The sequence below is a fragment of the Muscardinus avellanarius genome (genome assembly GCF_963383645.1).
Source record: "Muscardinus avellanarius genome assembly, chromosome: 4".
Taxonomy (NCBI): Eukaryota; Metazoa; Chordata; class Mammalia; order Rodentia; family Gliridae; genus Muscardinus; species Muscardinus avellanarius.
In genome coordinates this window covers 75,864,363-75,883,079 of record NC_137789.1, presented here as the reverse complement: position 1 = coordinate 75,883,079, position 18,717 = coordinate 75,864,363, and the positions used below count along the sequence as shown (strand labels likewise).

At 38.4% G+C, this 18,717-nt stretch overlaps 1 protein-coding gene across 4 annotated transcripts in view; it reads right to left on the bottom strand.

Annotated features, from left to right (window-relative positions):
- ASPH (aspartate beta-hydroxylase) overlaps window positions 1-18,717 on the bottom strand; it is a gene marked incomplete at both ends in the record, with an annotated part of 234,514 nt that overhangs the window by 42,368 nt on the left and 173,429 nt on the right. For all 4 annotated transcript variants that reach the window (XM_080693660.1, XM_080693661.1, XM_080693662.1 and 1 more), the window contains 4 exons: window positions 2,533-2,670; window positions 7,895-7,984; window positions 10,186-10,284; window positions 15,486-15,622. In XM_080693660.1, the coding sequence (XP_080549786.1) occupies window positions 2,533-2,670; window positions 7,895-7,984; window positions 10,186-10,284; window positions 15,486-15,622 (464 nt within the window). The remainder of the gene's footprint in view (window positions 1-2,532; window positions 2,671-7,894; window positions 7,985-10,185; window positions 10,285-15,485; window positions 15,623-18,717) is intronic.

Sequence of the window (18,717 nt, the reverse complement as noted above, 5' to 3'; positions counted from 1 at the left end):
TGGCCAACAAGCTGAAAAAATCTTCCCCCTGATACTACTCTTTCTGAAGTATACTCTATTGTTTGGCTTTCAGTTACACGAATTAATAAAGTTCTTTGTTGTTAAAACAAGTCTGATTTTTTTTCTGTTACTTGAACTTGAAAGCATCCTAAAAGCTACAGCAGGAAAGTAAACTCACAAAGAGACCTGGAAAAAAATAATAGAGGAGAATCCAGAGCTCTCACTGTGATGCAATCTGAAGTAAGTTGGAATTTTACAAAGGAAAAAAATCACCAATAGTGCTAAGTGCAGCACATGTATCAAGGAAGATGTTCCTATACTAGTTCTGCTTTGGATATGGAACCTCTTAAAATTAACACAAATTAACACACGGTCGCCATACTATGGTGTTCAAAGCCTAGGTGATAGCACCGTACTCTACACTGGGGTGCAATGATTATAAATATGCTTTCATAATCAAAGACAAAATGAGCAGTCAAGTAAGGCCTATTTAATGTAAACACATTGAAACCTATTTTTTCTCAAATAGACCAAATTAATGATTGAAATATTATAAGTATTAAAGAAACATTTTATTCAAGATATTCTTTCATAAACAATTATAAAAAATTAAATACACACTCAACGGTAGAAAGAAAGAATAGTATAGCAAACCTCTACATATCCATCACCTGGATCCTAGAATTATCAGTATTCCATCACTCCTGTTTTTTCCTCCCTGCTTCCTTCACATGTGATATCAATTGTCTGAAAACAACAGTATACTGTCTTCTGTCACCCATGTATAAATGGCAGTACACAGAAGCCCATCTAACCCTTATGATCCTTGACACTTCTACAGTCTGAGTAAAAAAATAATTGAAACTATGAGTAAATTAGCCATGACTCCTATTTTACTAAGGTGTCTAGGAAGAATGGGCTTACCAAAGCAAAAGTGAACTGACCACACCCCTACTCAAATCATAATATAGAAGGTCAGGTTTAATCTCCCTATCTAAAACCTATAAGTTTATAAGTTGTTAGAATAACTTTAGTTTCCCTCTTCTACTTATCTGTCACAATGTTTTCTAAAAATTCTTGTGACTACTTTCTTTCCACAGCTTCAGAACCAGTGGTTCTCAAAGTGTGGTTCAGGGACACCAGGGAGTTCTCTAGACCCTTCAAGGGGGTCAAAGTATAAAACTACTTTCTTAATAATGCAAATGTGCTTCTTGCCCTTTTCATGTTTGTTCACGCACACACAGTAGTTTCTAGAAGCCACATACTGTACAATATCACTGTCCAGTGGTGTGTACATGTGAGGCAGACATGAGAATACACCTGTCTTCTATAAAACCAGTCATTAAAAAGATTTTTAAAAATATAAAGCAATCCCAATCTTCTCAATATATTTTGTTTTAAATATATAATTATTTTATAAAAGTTATTCATATTAGCTGGGCATGGTGTGGCACACATGTAATCCCAGTGCTTGGGAGGCTGAGACAAGAAGATTTCAGATTCATTTGAGGCCAGCCTCAGCAACTTAGCAAGATTCTGTTTCCAAATAAAAAAGAAAATAGGGCTAAGAGGGTATCCCAGAGGTAGAAGGCCCCTGGGTCTTATCCTCAGTAACTAAAAAAAAAAGCTAATTTCTGTTGACATGTAATGAAGTTATTATTCATAAAGAATTCATACATAAAATAAAAATTTCTTTCAGTCTTAATTTTTTAAAATTTGCATTCACTGATAGTGTTGTTGAGCATCTTTTCATATATCTGTTGGCCATGCATATGCCTTCATTTTAATTCTTTTGTTGGTTCATTGTAGTCATACATCTTAATAGGATAAAAGACTTGTGGAGACATACAGGCACATGTCACCAATTAGCCCTTACCCAATCCCCACCCCATTCCCTCCCCATCCCTCCTTCCCATGCTTGGCTTAGTGATTGACTTTGATATGTTTGTTCAAGTACATCGTGTGCTTTAGAGAGTTTCCTTCTTCCCCCTCCCATCCCCTCAGTTAGGTCACTTTATTTGCTCCTCTATAGGATCTCCTTGTTCCTCTAGAGTTCTTCCTGTTACCCATTTCTCCCTAGCTTTTGCATATTAGAGAAAACATCTGATTTCTTATTTTTTGTGACTGACTAATCTCACTTAGCATAATGTCCTCCAGTTCCATCCATTTCCCTGTAAATGATGTAATTGTGTTTTTCTTTATGGCTGAGTAAAATTCCATTGTCTACATATTCCACAGTCTTAATTTCTAATGATTACATGGGTAGATATAAGCCACTTACACAAAAATTTTATGGGATTTTCAACAATATTTTGGAGAATAAGGATCTCTTGAGGCTGAAAAAATTGAGAACTTCTACTCTAGAAAAATTCCCTTCATCATCTAAAATGCCACTTTTACCATTAGGTAAAAGATTCTTTTCCCACTACTATTTTGCAAATATCACTAGAAATAAAATCTTTCTTCTCCCTGACATTCTGACTTCAAGTAGGAAACAGATTAGGTGAGGATGATGTCCAAGGTGATACTCACCTTTACCAATTCTGTGTAGCCTGTTTCCCTGGGGGTCCACCATGGCTGGGCTTTCAGTCCATTTACATTGTAGAGTGAGCGCTGCCAGACAGATGCAAAATGTCCTCTCTTGTGCCCCAGCTCATACCACTTGTATGCCTGGAAGAACAAAAAGACTGCGCTCCATACTACTCTTTGAATGACACATTTTAGTTAATTTCAAAATTAAACATGTTAAAAATAAAGTATTTTTAAAGTAGGCACTGTGGCATGTGCCTGTAGTCCCAGCTGCTCAGGAAACCCCAGTGGGAAGATGGAGTGAGCCCAGGAGTTTGAGACCAGCCTGGGCAACGTAGAGAGACTTTGCCTCAAAATAAACAAATAAAATGATGAAAGTAAGTTTTATATATGCCCCTATTCTTATGATGGGGTTTATGTGCTAATAAACTCATTGTAAACTGAAAATATCCTACGTGGACAATGGTTGAATCCACCCACCTAGCATCTCTGCTTGGTGGCATTACACACTGTAGAGTCTCACTGTTCCCTGTAATCAAGGGGCTGACTGAGAGCTACAGCTTGTCACTGTCCAGCATCAAAAGAGCGTTGTGTTATATATCCTTCACCTTGAAAAAGATCAAAATTCAGGGTACGGTTTCTACTAAATGTAAATGGCTTTTACACTATCTGTACTTTGAAATATTTAAATAAAAAGCTTGCCTTCAGGTACCCAAATACGGTGAAATCTGGTGACAATACTATTGTTTCAGTGTGTTTCTGAAGATCTCCTATTAATATAAGTGGACACATATGTTTTGTTTTAATTCTTACACTGTAAGCTCTGTCAATACTGGTGATTGTAGTCCTCTCTCCCCTTGTATCTAGCACTGTAGAGAACTTGCTGAATAGATAAATAACTTACGATACCAAAGGAGACTGTTGGTATTTTAGCTCTCATTTTGCAGTTTCCAAGTTTCACTTAAAAGGAATAGATTACAATTTTCATGCTTTCTTCAAAATATTTAGTTACTGGATTGAAATAGTAAGACAAATTTCTTTTCACATGTACTTTCTTTCATGTCCACATTTAAGAAGGCTACTCCAAGGTGACAGAATAACCTCTCCACTGAATTAAGTAAACAAGAAGGAAATATTATTCAGAGTTGGCAATAAATACAGAGATAGCCTGTATTAAACTTTTTTTTTAAAAAAGAGAACTTTGTCTTAATAAATATCTTTTTTTCTGCCATAAGGGACACCATTTGTGGCTATAAGCTGGCTGTAACTTGATACAACTGGCCTCCAAGAAGACTAGCCTTTTCAGGGACAGCTGGCTGCAGAGTTTATTGCTCCATATGGCTCCTCCAAATGATGCCCAACATATGTTCCCAAGCCCCTCCCCCGTGCTGCCTGCCCCATTGTATTTGGCGTGGAAGGTTTGCCTAGAGGTGCACTGAATAGTACCCGTTGCATAGTACAAATCCAATATATTGATTGCTTCTGAAGAGTGATTTCAAATCTATGTTCTGATTGTTAAAGACTAATATTTACTATCAACCTGAATATCTTCTTTGCACATTGTAATCCCAGTACTTTTGAGGCTGAGACAGGAGGATCACAGATTCCAGACTAGCTTCAGCAACTTAACAAGACTCACTAACTTAGCAAGACCCTGTTTCAAAAAATAAAAAGGGCATTTTGGAGGCTGAGACAGGAGGATCTGAGTTCTTGGACAGCCTTAGCTACTTAGTGAGGCCCTTTACAATCAGTGAGGGGTGTAGCTCGGAGGTAGAATGCTCCTCGGTTCCATCCCAAGTACCACAATAAATAAATAAATAAATAAATAAATAAATAAATAAATAAATAAATAAAGCTGGAGGTGTAGCTCAGAGGTAGAATGTCCCTGGGTTCAAGCCTAGAACCAAAAAAGAAAAAAATAAGAGAAAAAGAAATATCATTCACTTTTGGAATTAATTTGACTATTGTGGTTTTGTCCAATTTGAGTGTAGGTTTTTATTTTCTAAACCTTTTGGTATTAAAATGAACAACAATATTAATTACAACAGATAGCATTTGGGAAAGTTTGATCTGACAATCCATTACATTTTGCCTTGTTTTAAGAATTAAGCATATTGACTGTATAATAAAAATGAAGTAATTATAGTAAAACTGAAACAGCAAAGAGTTTAGCTCCAGTTCAGAAGCAATTAAGAATTAAGCATATTGACTGTATAATAAAAATGAAGTAATTATAGTAAAACTGAAACAGCAAAGAGTTTAGCTCCAGTTCAGAAGCCTATTGTTAGATTTTCAGTCCTTAGCATGCTGGATATCTGAAAAAAGTCTCTTCACTAATACTAGCATATTTAAACTATCTGTAAAGTCTGCTCTCATACCCAGAGTAAGCACTACTGCATCATACAGGACTCTTCATTTTGTACTTATCTATCCTTTAACTTTCAGGGAAAACAAAATCATGAAAATTATATATTAGGAATTAAAAAATTACTTTCATGGGTATGTTATCTGGTGGATCCAGTGAATTCTGCTAGATTTTTTTAAAACTCACCTAATCTACTTTACAATAAAATTACTAGAAAACTTATGATCAAGTTAGAAATCTCTAAAAATTTCCTCCTTACTATTTCTCATCTTATGCAGTATTTTATTAATCTAATCAGAAATACTAAAATAGACAGCAAAAGCATCTGGTCACCTTCTTAAATGTGTTGTACATCAATGTTGGCTCTACTTTGGTCAAATTATTCTGCACATGGTTTTTGTACTCTTGTGTTTGTGTGCATACACACACATACTCAGAAAGAAAAGCCTAGGCCACATCTGTCATGGCAGCTCAGCTGGAGCCTGTTCTGCCTGTTTTTGCTGAACCTTGGGGATTGGGAGACACCTTTGGAGAGAACAGCTGGGCACACCTTTCCTGCATGCAGATGATTCTAAGTGCCACTGCATGCAAATAGGATTTTATTTGATTTTATACCAAAGAAATTTCGAGCATAGCATGGCCTAGAAGAAAGTAAGATCAAAACAAGAAACAACAGCCTAGTCTTTGCAGTCCTTCTTGGACTAGCACATGACAGAGTGGAATGAATACCTCATAAGCAGGAGGGAGGATGAGGCAGCTGCCAAAGGGCCCAGGAAGCCAGATCTTCAGATCTGGCCCCAACTAGACTGGGGTGAAGGAAGGATGGGCTGAAGTAGACTCAAATCTTGATCTTGGGGGGATTGGCAGTATCATGGCATAAGAGATGGAAGCTAGGGGGAAAACAGCCAAGAGGAAGACAAGTGAGTTATCTCTGTGGCATCCCTGTGGTGACATCAAGAGGACATTAGACATAAGAATCTGGACTGAGAAAATGAGACTAGATGGGGATGTAGGTTTGGAAGCTATGGAAATACTAGGATCCCTTGCAGCTCAGCTGTCATGGTTTGTCTTTCTCCCTTTCCTGCACATTGTTAGGAAACTTTTCCCTGAAATGAGGCTATGGGTTTGCGTCTCATGTGTCAGTAGTCTTTCAGAGCTGAGCAGAGCTTCACGTAAGAAAACATGAAGGTGGCTGCTTCCAGATACGCAAGCTCAGAGATTCAGATTCAACACCTAATATCAGGAATGCATGATAGATTTGCTAAGGCTCCTTTCTTTTCTCCTGCAAGAAGGAGTCTTTGTGAACTTTTTAAATTCATGAACTGTGCTTTCCTTTGCATAGTAATGAAAATTAAGCTGTTAGAATAGTCCCATTTGTTCAAATACCAAGCCCTTAACAAGTGGTTTGTCCTTGAAATAGAGACTGTTTTCATCTAAGATGTGAGATACATCACAGACTTCTTTTTTTTTTTTCTGTCAAGCCCTAGACCTTGAAACATTTTTAGATAAAATAATTAGTCACAATTATATTTCTGAACATTTTCCAATGTTAGATACTGTAGCACAATATTTTTTATTTTTCATTCAAAGAAGGTAACAACCATTTAACATTTAAAAGAATGAACAAACACAAAAATAATTATTAAACAATTTTTTTCTTCTTTCTTTCTCTTCACTTCTTATGTCTCATTCAATTTTACTTGACTGGTAGGTCAGAAGGGGAAAGGTATGGATTAATAGAGTTGTATAAAGAAAATAGCACCAATTACTCAAGCCTCTATTACCCCAAATTTGTTCATGTCTCTAACAGGCAATTATCCTGTCAGGAAACCCCCTGTTCCTCTGAGTCCTCAGTTGTTCAGAGGGTCCTGTGTTCTTATTAATTTTAGCAATCTGAAGCTGTGTTATCCTTAGATGACACCTTAATGCATGTATGGAATGTAATAATTACAAAGATCCAGTGTCTCATTTTATTATTTCATTCTGAGGACAGCCTAGCCTAGAACCCTTGCAATCCTGCATAGTGGGAGAGGTGATCTTCGCAATTTTCTTCTTCACCAGAGGTGTTTGAAATTTATAGTATCTTTCATGATTATATTTGCAGAAGGTGATGACTATACTCAGAAAAAAATTATAATCACAAAGAAAATATATAACTTGTTTTAGTTACATTTGTGCATGCGCATGTGTGTATGTGCATACCTGTCATTACTCTAGCTACAAATGTTTATTTTATCTCAATGTAAAATATTTCAGAAGGTAATTAACAACCAATTAACTATTAGGATCAATGTACTTAGGGATTAGTAGATCAAAGACTTGCTAAATATAGCTACTTTAAAAATTCTAAAATAAAACAAAAAATAATCTAGGCAAGCTGTAAAGATATATTTTTTTAAAATTTAATAAATTTCAGAATTTTATAAAACATTTCATAATTTATTTTGTGATACTGGGGATTAAATCTAGAGGCATTCTACCTCTGAGCTATACCTCCAGCCCTATTTTATTTTTATTTGGAAACAGAGTCTCACTAGGTTGATGAGAGTCATAATACTTGCTGAGGCCATCCTCAAACCTGCGATCTTCCTGTCTCTGCCTCCCAAGTACTGAGTTGGGCACCACCATGCCCAACTTTTCATAATTTTATGATATTTTTCCAAGGCAACATGTATTTCTCTACACACTCACAGACACACACATAAATACATTGATACACACACACATATACACATGCACACATTGATTTAAAGCCTGTGATTATGATTACTTAGCTCATTGTTTTAAAGCAATCAAAAAGCCAAATCCAGAAAGTCCTTTCAAGATTAAACCAGAGTTGGGGAGTTGCTTCAAACATAGTTAAGTAGCTAAACAGTTAAGTGGCTGCCTTCAAAAGTTTATGCTTAAAATGTTTTCTCAATTGTAACTTTCTCCTAGAAAAAACCGCCCCTACACAGTCTCTCCTCTGATAAATAGAACAAGAAGTCACAAACCCATTACCTCTTTGTTCCCAACCCTCTGCATGGCATCCCCAAGGTGGAAATAAAATCGCCCATCATCAGTGCCAGGTTCCCCAGATTCTAGTCCTTCCTATAGAAAAGACAGCGTTAATGATTATGACAAAATTAAACACCAGATTTTGTTCCTTGATTTACATAGATTTTCCTACATATGAAATATGTTATATCACTGGAAAGTAGAAGAATCCAAAAAATGCATGTCAGTGTTAAAATCTGGCATTAAGGTTACTGGCCAATGTTTACAGTGCAAAAGTAAAAGGAAGTCATAAGGCTTAATTTACCAGGTAACATAATTAATTGTGAAATAGCCTATAAAATTAGTACCTTCCATGTGGGAGCAATCATATTTCAATATTCCAAATAATATCTGTGGCTGGGTCTTTCTCACATTTATTTTGCTCTCCAAATTGGACCATATGCCATCTCGAGTCTTTTTATTCCTAAACCAAAATGTTTAATTGCTCATGTCTGGGGTGATGGCAGCCCAGCAGGAAGTGATATTTCTTTCTACTCAAAACAAATGTGTCATGGCTTTATAACAGAGCTTTAATGAAACCTGCAAGAATTAAAGCCAGTTTGAATTTTGAGATATGGAATTTTTATAAAATAATTCCTACTCTAAAAAATGTAGCCGACTAGTTCCATCTCCCACAAAAGAACTAAAATTGAGATTCATGTTTCAAAGATAGAGGAGAAGGGAAAGTATTAAAGCCAAAGAATGCATTTAGAAAAAGCCAAAGGACAAATGTCAAAAACATTTAAATGCCAAGAACGTCTTTTCTAAAAATCTGTGTCTTTGAGGTCTCTCCACAAGAAGTTCATTATCCTTTGGTAGAAATAAATTTTATTTGTATGATATTGGAAAGTAGCAAGTAATGTGGTGGGCTGATGGACACTCAGATATTCTTGTGAACTTCCCACCCTGGTGTCTTAGAAGCTGGGTGAGTACTATTGGGTTCTGCTAGGTCAAAGGAAATGTAAGAAGAACACTTTAAATCAGAGAAAACCAATCTGGACCCTAGCAAGAAATGTAAAGGTTGACAGAGGCCCTGTGATTCCCCCAGGGGCACAGGTCTTCTTACTGGAACACTACCATTCAGTTCTGTATCCCAGGGTTGTGGACCAGATATGACTATTCAACAGAAACTAGAAATCTGCATGACTGTACAAATTGTTCAGATTCTCAAAACAGGCAAGCAATTAGATTTGTTCTTAATAGAACTATGCTGGTCAAATAAAACACCCAAGCTATATGTAATCAGTGGGATCTCTGAAGTCATGTGAAAGAAAGAGACTACAGAAGTGGAATATACTGCTGGGGGCTTGGGGGTGGGTGAGGGGAGTCTTGATGAAGGAAACAATCCAAATAATGCTATTTTCAAATATGAAATTATCAATACCAATTTCAACAGTATGTATGGAGAGGGAGAGGCAGGTTGGAATCCAGAGGAAAACATACAATTGCTGTGTGCATGTATGTTTCTATCACTCTGAACCTTATTATGATGTGTAACTATAACATACCAATACAAATAAAAAGTAAAAGTGAAATTTAAAAATAGTTTATAGCTATCCTATCAGCTACATGTTCAATATGGTAGTTGCTACCCATACATTGTGATTTAAATTGAAATTAAGTAAAATTGAAAATTCCCTTCCTCGGTCACAGTAGCCATGGTTTAGGTGAGTAGCGGTCACATGTGGCTGGTGGCTGCCATAGCAGAGAATGTACATATGAAATATCTCATCACGTCTGAAACTTTGCTGGAGAGCTCCTGAACTAGATCAAATGTGATTCTGGTGAATTCACAATTATTTAATTAGATATGTAAGAAAAATAATGGCATATTTTAATTTTAATACTGTGAGCTACTTAGATAGCCTTTTGGGGGTTTGACTTATTCAGACTGCATTTGCTAATTCACTTCGTACGGGTACCCATGAGCTCTCTTCAAAGTAAACTCAATATGTAATTAACTTGTAAATGACATTTAATGCATTATCCTTGTTTTAAAACACTGTATCAACATTTTCTGTCCACTTTGCCACTAAAAGCTATAATTACTTCTGTTTTAGGGATTTCTTCATCAAGTCTTTTTTCAAACAGTATCTGCTCACAGGGTTGGTATTTCTTGGTCAATGGACAGAGAATATATTTTGGCAATGAAAAGCTGCAGTGCATGCCAATCAATGCACAAGGCATAATCAAGGGTGTCCAAGAGATGCAAAGGAGTCAAAAGATGAAAAGGGAGGAGGAGCCATGGCAGTCACCTTTAAGTAGGGAATGCTCTCGGCGATCTTGTTCTGCGCCTTCAGGATGAAGCCATAATGTACTTTAGCGAAGCCATCGGTAGGCGTCACATTCAGAACCTAAACTCAGAGAAAACAAAAAGCTATTGTGATAGACCATAAATTTCACAAACGACTGTCAAAACACACTTTAATTAGTTTGGCTCTGCTTGGGTTGGATTATGATGTTATAGCTTGGAATACCATAGCGCTTTGTCTCACGGCTGCCATTAAACTTAAATGGTCCTGTTTCCTCTCCACTCAGTCTGCTTTTCATATTTACACACTGTTTCTTCAGGAATACAGAAACAAACGAATGGCATACCTGCTGAAGCACTGCTTAACAAGGTAGATCAACAAAATAGCTTTAATTTTATAATTTCAAAACATTTTTTTAGTGAACAGAAAAACCCGCTCTAAATTTGCAATGCTCAATGCCAACTCTGAATGATTACACATTGGTTGGTTGGTATATATATATGCATGCTTATCCATTGCCTTAATTAAGAGAAAATTTAGATTTGCATTCATAACATATCAGGACCCATTGATTCAACCAAAATTTCTTGAGTGGGTCAACTATTTTAATCACTAAGAATACAGTTGGTGAGCAAATCCAGTATTCTGTGCTGAAATCCAGGTAGATGTTTGATATAAATCATATAATTGTTTATTACAATATGCATTTATTATGAAATTGTGGAAAATGCCTTTAAATTATTAGCGGAGAGAAACTAAAACAACAACATTCAACTTGTGAAGCTGCTTTGACAAACTAATTTATGGAGCAGAAGAGAAAAATGAGGGTTTGAGTTGGGTGGGTGTAAAAAAAAATGCATGGCCTGACTCTTCTTGTAACCCTTGACTTGAGTAGGAAAAGGGAGGTCACGGACTCCATGAGGCCCGTGTGGAGAAGGAGCAAGGTGTGTGGGAAGGAACACCAGGTCCAGGCGAGCCCATCCCTCACACATTGCCTCTACTTGCTCTTTTCCTGCTCACTACTATCAGGTCCTGCACCTCTTCCATTTGCAAATCTGGCCAACACAACCTCCAAAGTGGATTCAGGATCATAGTGCCTTGCTTCCTTTCCTGCTGCCACCTGGTCCAGGCTCCAGCACCTCTCCCAGCTTTATAGAGGAGCTTCCTAGCTGCTGATCCCGGCACTCCTGCAGTCCATTTTCTGCATGGGGCCCTGAAGAAACTTACTAAATCCTAGGTCAGATCTCATCTTTCTCTGATCCATTTTACCCAGAGTGAAAGACCTGGTTCCTGGGACCCCCAGGGCCTCCTAGGGGTTTCTCTCTGGCTTCCACTGTTGCCCTGCCACTGCCCCTCTGAGGCATGTTGGACTCCTTGCTGCTCACAGCAAGCCAAAGATACTCCTGCCTCAGGACCTTTGCACTCACGGACCTCCTCTAGCTTGAAACTCTTCCTCCAGGTATCCTGATGGTTCACCCCCTTACCTGAATGAAGAAGCCCTTGCTCAAAATCCCATCTCAGTGAACCCAGCTTCTGACCCTACCCCATCACCAGTCACCCTCTAACTTCTGGATCCTGGCTGATTTTTCTTCATAGAACTCCTCACCATTTAGCCTATAATATTTTATTTCCCCACTAACATGTAAATTCTCCAGGGGTTTTGTCTGTTTCACTCCTTGCTTTTCCCCTGAGCCTGGGCCACAGAGAGTTCTCAAGAACTTTGAACTGAACTTCCGGATGTTGCATGGTGGACTTTCCTCCCTAACTAGATCTGCAAAAGCACAGGCCTGGCCTCTGTTGCATCTTCCACAGCACTGTCTGCATGCTGCATGAGGCGCAGGAGCTCAACACCACGCACCCCTGGGATGCACCAGGTTGACTCAGGTCATACTCTGCCAGTATAGCCACGCAGCAATGCAGATGACATTTTTTGCTGTCTGTAGGCACACAGCCATCGTATCAAGTAATTAACAAAGTTAATAATTTACAAGACATTTTAGAATCCACAGACCTCTTCTAGGCTTTGGATGTATAAGCATGAACGAGATACGCTCTTTACTTGGGGCTTTTGGTCAAGCAAAGGGGACAGCTTTACAAGCTGACATCACAAAATGTCAAGTGTAGCTATAGAAATAGGCAGGGGGTGTGCCATGGCTGTAGGGGAGGGGCACCTCGTTCACTCTAGGATGAGTTTGACTGGATGCAAGGTCTGAAAGGCATTTAGATATAAATAGGAGTTCATGAGAGAAAGGGAAAATCGGGGAAGGCATTCAAGCCGTAGGAGATATAGGGTAAAAAGAGAGACTGGGTTAGGGATAACCAAAGGGGATATTATTAAATTATAAACAAAAGACAATAGAAGAGACTGGGAAGCCAGATGTGGTGGTGTATGTCTGTAATTCCATTATTTGGGAGGCTGAGACAGGAAGACTAGGTGTTCATCAAGGCCGGCCTCAGCAACTTCGTGAAACCTTGGTTCAAAAAAAAAAAAAAAAAAAAATATATATATATATATATATATAATATCCAAAAAAGGCCTGGGGGTGAATCTCAGAGGTAGAATGCCTCTGGATTCTATCCTCATTAACAAACAAATAAACCCAAAATAATGCCTGTCCCTCGGTTAGAACTAAACATAACAAAAAACCCAGACTGGGAACTATCAATGACTTTCGTAAATTTATTAAGAATAAAAATCAATGTAAAGAAAAATATTAAGTTCCAATAACAGATTTGAAAATTATATTTATCAGAGGCATAAACATTAGGATAAACTTTGGTTAAGGAAAGAGAAGCCATTAGATACAGTTTATTAACTTGGAAGTGAGAGGAAGAGAAAAGGCAGACTCCACACACATTTCCAGTCTATTAATGTTTCTTTTAAAAGAAACCCACTCAGCTAGATAATATGGCTCTATTTTAGACCTTCTGCATCCCATCGTGCTCAATCAGATGAGAGTATGATTTCACACGTGTAAGCAAGAGCAGGTAAAGTTTATTTTTTCAAGGGGAGTAACATGCTTCATGTATCTGAGACTTAGGGCCAGCCACAAGGATGACTACACCCAAGAAAAGTTTTCAAACCGTGAGAAAGCACAGGTGCGCAGTGGGCTAGAGACACGGCATGCTTTCAGATCCTGCGCTGTTCTTATTGTGCCTGGCACCCATCTAGCACTGGATGAGGTTTTTTTGATGAAAGGAAGGAAGGGAGTGAGGGATGCAAGAAGGGAAGAAAAGAGAGAAGGAAAACAGAAGGATCCTGTGAAGAACAGAAGGAAACAAAAAAGGGAGGGGAGAGAAGAAAGGAGGGAGAGAAGGAAGGAAAGAGGGCAAGAGGAAGGAAGGAGGGAGAAAAAGAGGCAGGAAGAACTTTTATAGTTTCATTTATGTGGTCTTTAATAGTGGTAGAATAATGAATATGCCTGCATAGCTTGACAATTCTTACATTTGTGAGATCCTCAATCACTGAAACATATTTCCTTAACCAAACTCTTCAAGGCAGGGATCTATGGGCATGTTTTTAGCCATTAACAAATAGAATGTCTCATGTGGAATTATGGCTCAGAGCAGGTCTTTGGTAGATGGCACACGTTTTCAATGCTGTAGGCTCAATCTACCCTGAATAGTTATTAGTGATGCCCTAAATCCAAAGGCCTTATTTCTGCTCTCTCAGAAAATATAAAAAAATCATATAAGGGTAAAAATACAATTGCTACATAATTAAATGATTTTCAACTAAGCATCAACAGCAATAAACAATGCTGTTTTAAGTAGACCTGGTCTGTGGACTGTGTGTGAAACTGCTAAACTTGACCGAATTTAAAAAAAAAGCATAGAAGGAATCCTACTGATGAGCATGGTGCAGTTCCATATTGATAGAAACTGTGCTACCTTGAAAACCACTGATGGACAGGCCTACGTTAAAGAACACAAGGAAACACACTCCTCTGCTGCAGAGGCACTTGCTTTGTCCAGCTCTAACGTTCATTTGGTATCGTGTTTGCTTTGTACCAAATTAATTCCCTCATTGTCTAAAGGAATCCCTTTTCTAGGCTTTATAGGTGCTGGGGACTTAGAGGATATCTACCAAAATATCCATTAGAAGGTAGAAATACTTTCAAAGGCAGCCTTGCCAGAGGGTTGAAAACGTCTTTCTGAAAAGCAAGGAATCTACACCATATGCTGGAAAGACCCACGTTCTATAGTCTTCTAGACTGGATTATAGTGTAAAAATAAAAAATATATAGTTTTTATATTTGCAAGAGCTGTGGAGTTCCTCTTCCTATCACAAAGAACACCTTCACGCTGGGCGTGGTGGCGCACGCTTGTAATCCCCACGCTTGGGAGGCCGAAACAGGAGAATCGTGATTCGAAGCCAGCCTCGCTGGTTTAAGAGACCCCGTTTCCAAATAAAATATAAAATAGGTCTGGGAGTGTAGCCAGGAGGTAGAAAGAAGGGTTCCATCCCCAGTACCACCACCAAAAAAACAAAACAAAAAACAAAACAAAAAAAAACCAAACACCTTCACAAAGGCTGCCTATGGACTGGAAGAAAGGTAGTTACAAAAATATCATAATTACAGTTCATGGCTTTGATGTAACAATTGTTAAGTAAAAATTTAAAATCTTTGTTTCAAGCTGGGCGTGGTGGCACACCTTTATAATCCCCACACTTGGGAGGCTGAGATAGGAGGATCTTGCAGGTTCGAAGCCAGCCTCAGCTGCTTAGTAAGGCTCTCAACAACTTTGTGAGACCCTGTTTCCAAATAAAATATAAAAAAATAGGGCGGGAGTATAGCCCGGAGGTAGAAAGCCTCTGGGTTCTACCCCCAGCACCACACACACACACACACACACACACACACACACACACCCCTTTGTATCAAGAAAAAAATACGATGTGAAAACAAAGCGTAGAATGTGTCAACTTTAGCTGAGCATGGTGGTGCATGCTTGTAATCCCTGTGCTTGGGAGGCAGAGACAGGAGGATTGAGCAGGTTCGAAGCCAGCCTTGCTGGCTTTAAGACCGTTTCCAAATAAAAATATAAAATAGGTCTGGAAGTGTAGCCCAGAGGTAGAATGGTTTCCAGGAACCCCAGTACCATAAAAAAAAAAAAACAAAAACAAAAAACAAAAAACAAAAAAAAAAAAACAAAAAAAAAACAACTTTAATACTTACAGGCTATTTTACTTAATTTAAACTAAACACAATGAGAAACTAGGCATAGTACATGTAAGTTGCCTATAGCATAGACCTTGACATTCAAGATAATTTGTCATAATTAACAGAAGCTCTTCCTACCTCTTCATACACCTTCTTGGCATTGTCATTATCACCTATCAAAAGGTATCCCACGCCGAGGTCATTCTTTAAGGAAGTGTCACTGGGAAACAGCTGAACTAACCTTTGTAGGGTAAGCAGGGAACCTCTCATGTGACCTGATTGGGGGTAAGAAAAAAACCCAGTAGAAATAAAAAGATTATGTATACCTTTGTACTAAGAACACAAACCATGAGAAATTATTCAATAAGAACTGAAAACCAACTTAAATCCAATTTTGTATATTGTTTATGAAGTATCTAGCCAGATTTCATGATGTTGTTGCAATGGTATTAATAAATGGCGTAAGTACATACTAAATATAATATTGGTAAGAGATATTTTAAAGACATGTTCATTTTCTAAATTCATCAACATTTACCTTTTTACATTACATCTCTTTTTTGTGTGTGCATGTGGTAGTGGGGATTGAACCCAGGTACATTCTACCTCTGAGCTACACCCCTAGTCCTTTTATTTTTTATTTTGAAACAGGGATTTGCTAAGTGGCTGAAGGTTGAAAAGTTACCGTATGCTGCCTTGAACCTGTAACCCCTCTGTGTCAGCCTCCTAGTACTTGTTTTATAGGTGTGTGCCACCATGCCTGGCTTAAATTCCCTCTGGAGGAAGTTTTAGTGACTAGTTTTTTTAAAAAATATTTTGCTGAGACATTTTTGTTTATTAATTTTAAAATTATAGATAGAGGGTAGACAAAAAGAAACAGAATTAATTTCAGGGTCAAGCACCCTGTATGGAACTTGTAAAGGCCCAGAGCTATAGAGGACAGGACTTTATTGCTGACACCATTTCCAGTGAAAAGTATACTACACTCTAGGTACTGTGTGCAGCAAAGGATACATCACCCAGTATTATGGGACCCTCTGGTGGACAAGAGGATACATGCACTGCAGGAATCTTGTAAACTCCAGCATCAATTTACTGAAAGTAAAGGCTGTTGGAATGGAAATTTTAAATGTTTGGGGTCAATTGTCATTGTTTCTTGTCACAGCTGGGAAAACAAGTGTAAGAGAATATGTGCTAAATGAGAGTACTATAGATGAAAAAAATCATTACCTAAAGGACTTAGTTTCCCACACACTGACTATGAGCTAAAAGTGTGGCAGGACTATCAATAAGCTAAACTGTCCACTTCATGAGCCAAGTTTCTGTTCTAAAACATTTCTACCTCATCCCAAGGCCAGTGGCCCCTTGATGGCCAGTGCTGAACCCATGTACTCAGCCAATCATTTCCTTGCTTACAAATCTTGGTCTACTGTTTCCTACTCTTCCTCCACCGTACTTGCCCACCCAAACTCATATTTTTCTTCTGATTCTTAATTCTTCCTATTAACCTGATAAAAACCCCAGAGCGACCATCTGCAGCTGGTGCCTTGCACTCTGTGTCCTGGACCCTGCTTTACTTCACCACCCTGCAGTTGGCATTACCATCTTTGCATCAGAGCCTGTTCAAATGAACATACTTCCTTTTTATTCAGAGGGAAGGACCATGTTCACATTCAGAAGGCCCGTTGTGGAAGAGGGTAAGATTTTTTTCATAGGCAGCCTTCGTCTGAAGGCCAGAATAAGGTGGGGCAAGTGAGACACATGGTACAAAGTTCAAGATGGAACCAAAACTCCATAATTCTAAGTTGATCGATATTTTAGTGCCTCTTTTCCTTTCCTTCCTTCCTTCCTTCCTTCCCTTCCTCTTTCTTTCTTTCTTTCTTTCTTTCTTTCTTTCTTTCTTTCTTTCTTTCTTTCTTTCTTTCTTTCTTTCTAACTACAGTCTGGGGATCAAACCCAGGGACTTGTACATGGTAAGCAAGCACTATCACTGAGCTATATTCCTAGCCCTTAATGTATCCTTTAAGAAAAAAAAAAACGAATGTTAAATTCACAATGAACAAAATATTAATATTTTGAAGTCAGAATCAGTAGGTGCTAACAGCACCACAGGGGAGGTGGAGGCTGAGGGACAATTCAGGAATAGGAACTTAGAATTGAGGCAAGCACCTCTATTGAGCCCTTGAGTCCAGCCTAGCCTTTCTGTCTTGTCTTTGTGATACACCTTTTCCTTCCCCCACGTTGGTCTTTATGCCTGTGAGTCTAACTGATCCTTCCTCGTGGGTTTTAGTCACCACTTGGACTCACTTCTATTATAATTTTGGTCACCTGTAAAAGTGACACAACTGCCACTTATTTCATTTCCCAGAGAACTAATACAAGGGTCAGCTGGGCCTGGACTATTACTTGAGCATCTCTCAGTGACACTGAGGATCCACCTCTGGAACTGTGCAGCCAGCTGGGTGCCCACCTCGGCAGTGTCATGTCAGAGAAGGAGAATCACAAGCCTGGCTAAAAGGAAGTTCGTTTACAGTGAGGCTTCCTTGCCTTTGCACTGGGAACCCAGGTCAGCTGACAGCATACTTTATATTGCTCTTTCCAAAATGACTGAAAATTTGCTTTGTGATTTAAAAAGGATTTTCTAGCTAGGTGTGGTGGTGCACACCCGTAGTCCCAGTACGTGGGAGCTGAAACAGGAAGAACATAGGTTTGAGGCCAGTGTCAGTAACATAGTAAGAGCCTATTTCTAAGTAAATAAGTCAGGCTAGGGGTGTAGCTCAGAGAGAATGCTCCTGAAGTCAAATCCTAGCATCATAACACACACACACACACACACACACACACACACACACACACACACGTATATGTGTATACATATACATATATACACAAATACAGATATAAATATATATATACACACATATGTATATGTATTATATGTATGTATATTTATATATTGGTACAGGTTCAAATTTTACATGTAAAATGTTTGAAGTGCCTGGAATTCCTAATGGTGCTCTGTAAAAAGTATTCTTGTAGTTATTTCAATCTGCAGGAATCTGTAAGAAAGAAAAGAATCTGGCAACATGGGGGAGCTCTTGCTTGCAGACATCTTCCTGCGATGGTTCCCTATTCTGTGCACCTCACCTTGGACATGGTGGAAGGAAAGGTAGGTATAAAAGTGCCATCATCATCTTTTAACTGTAGAGGTGGGATTGCTCTGTTACTTTTAGAGATGGGTCAGTCCAAGAGAGATAATTATTTGAAACCAACGATACAACTCAGGTGTCCTCCCACATGTCACTTATCTCTAAGAGTGTACACAGCCATCAGGCGCTTCAAGACAGAGCATGCTATTTCCCACTGAATC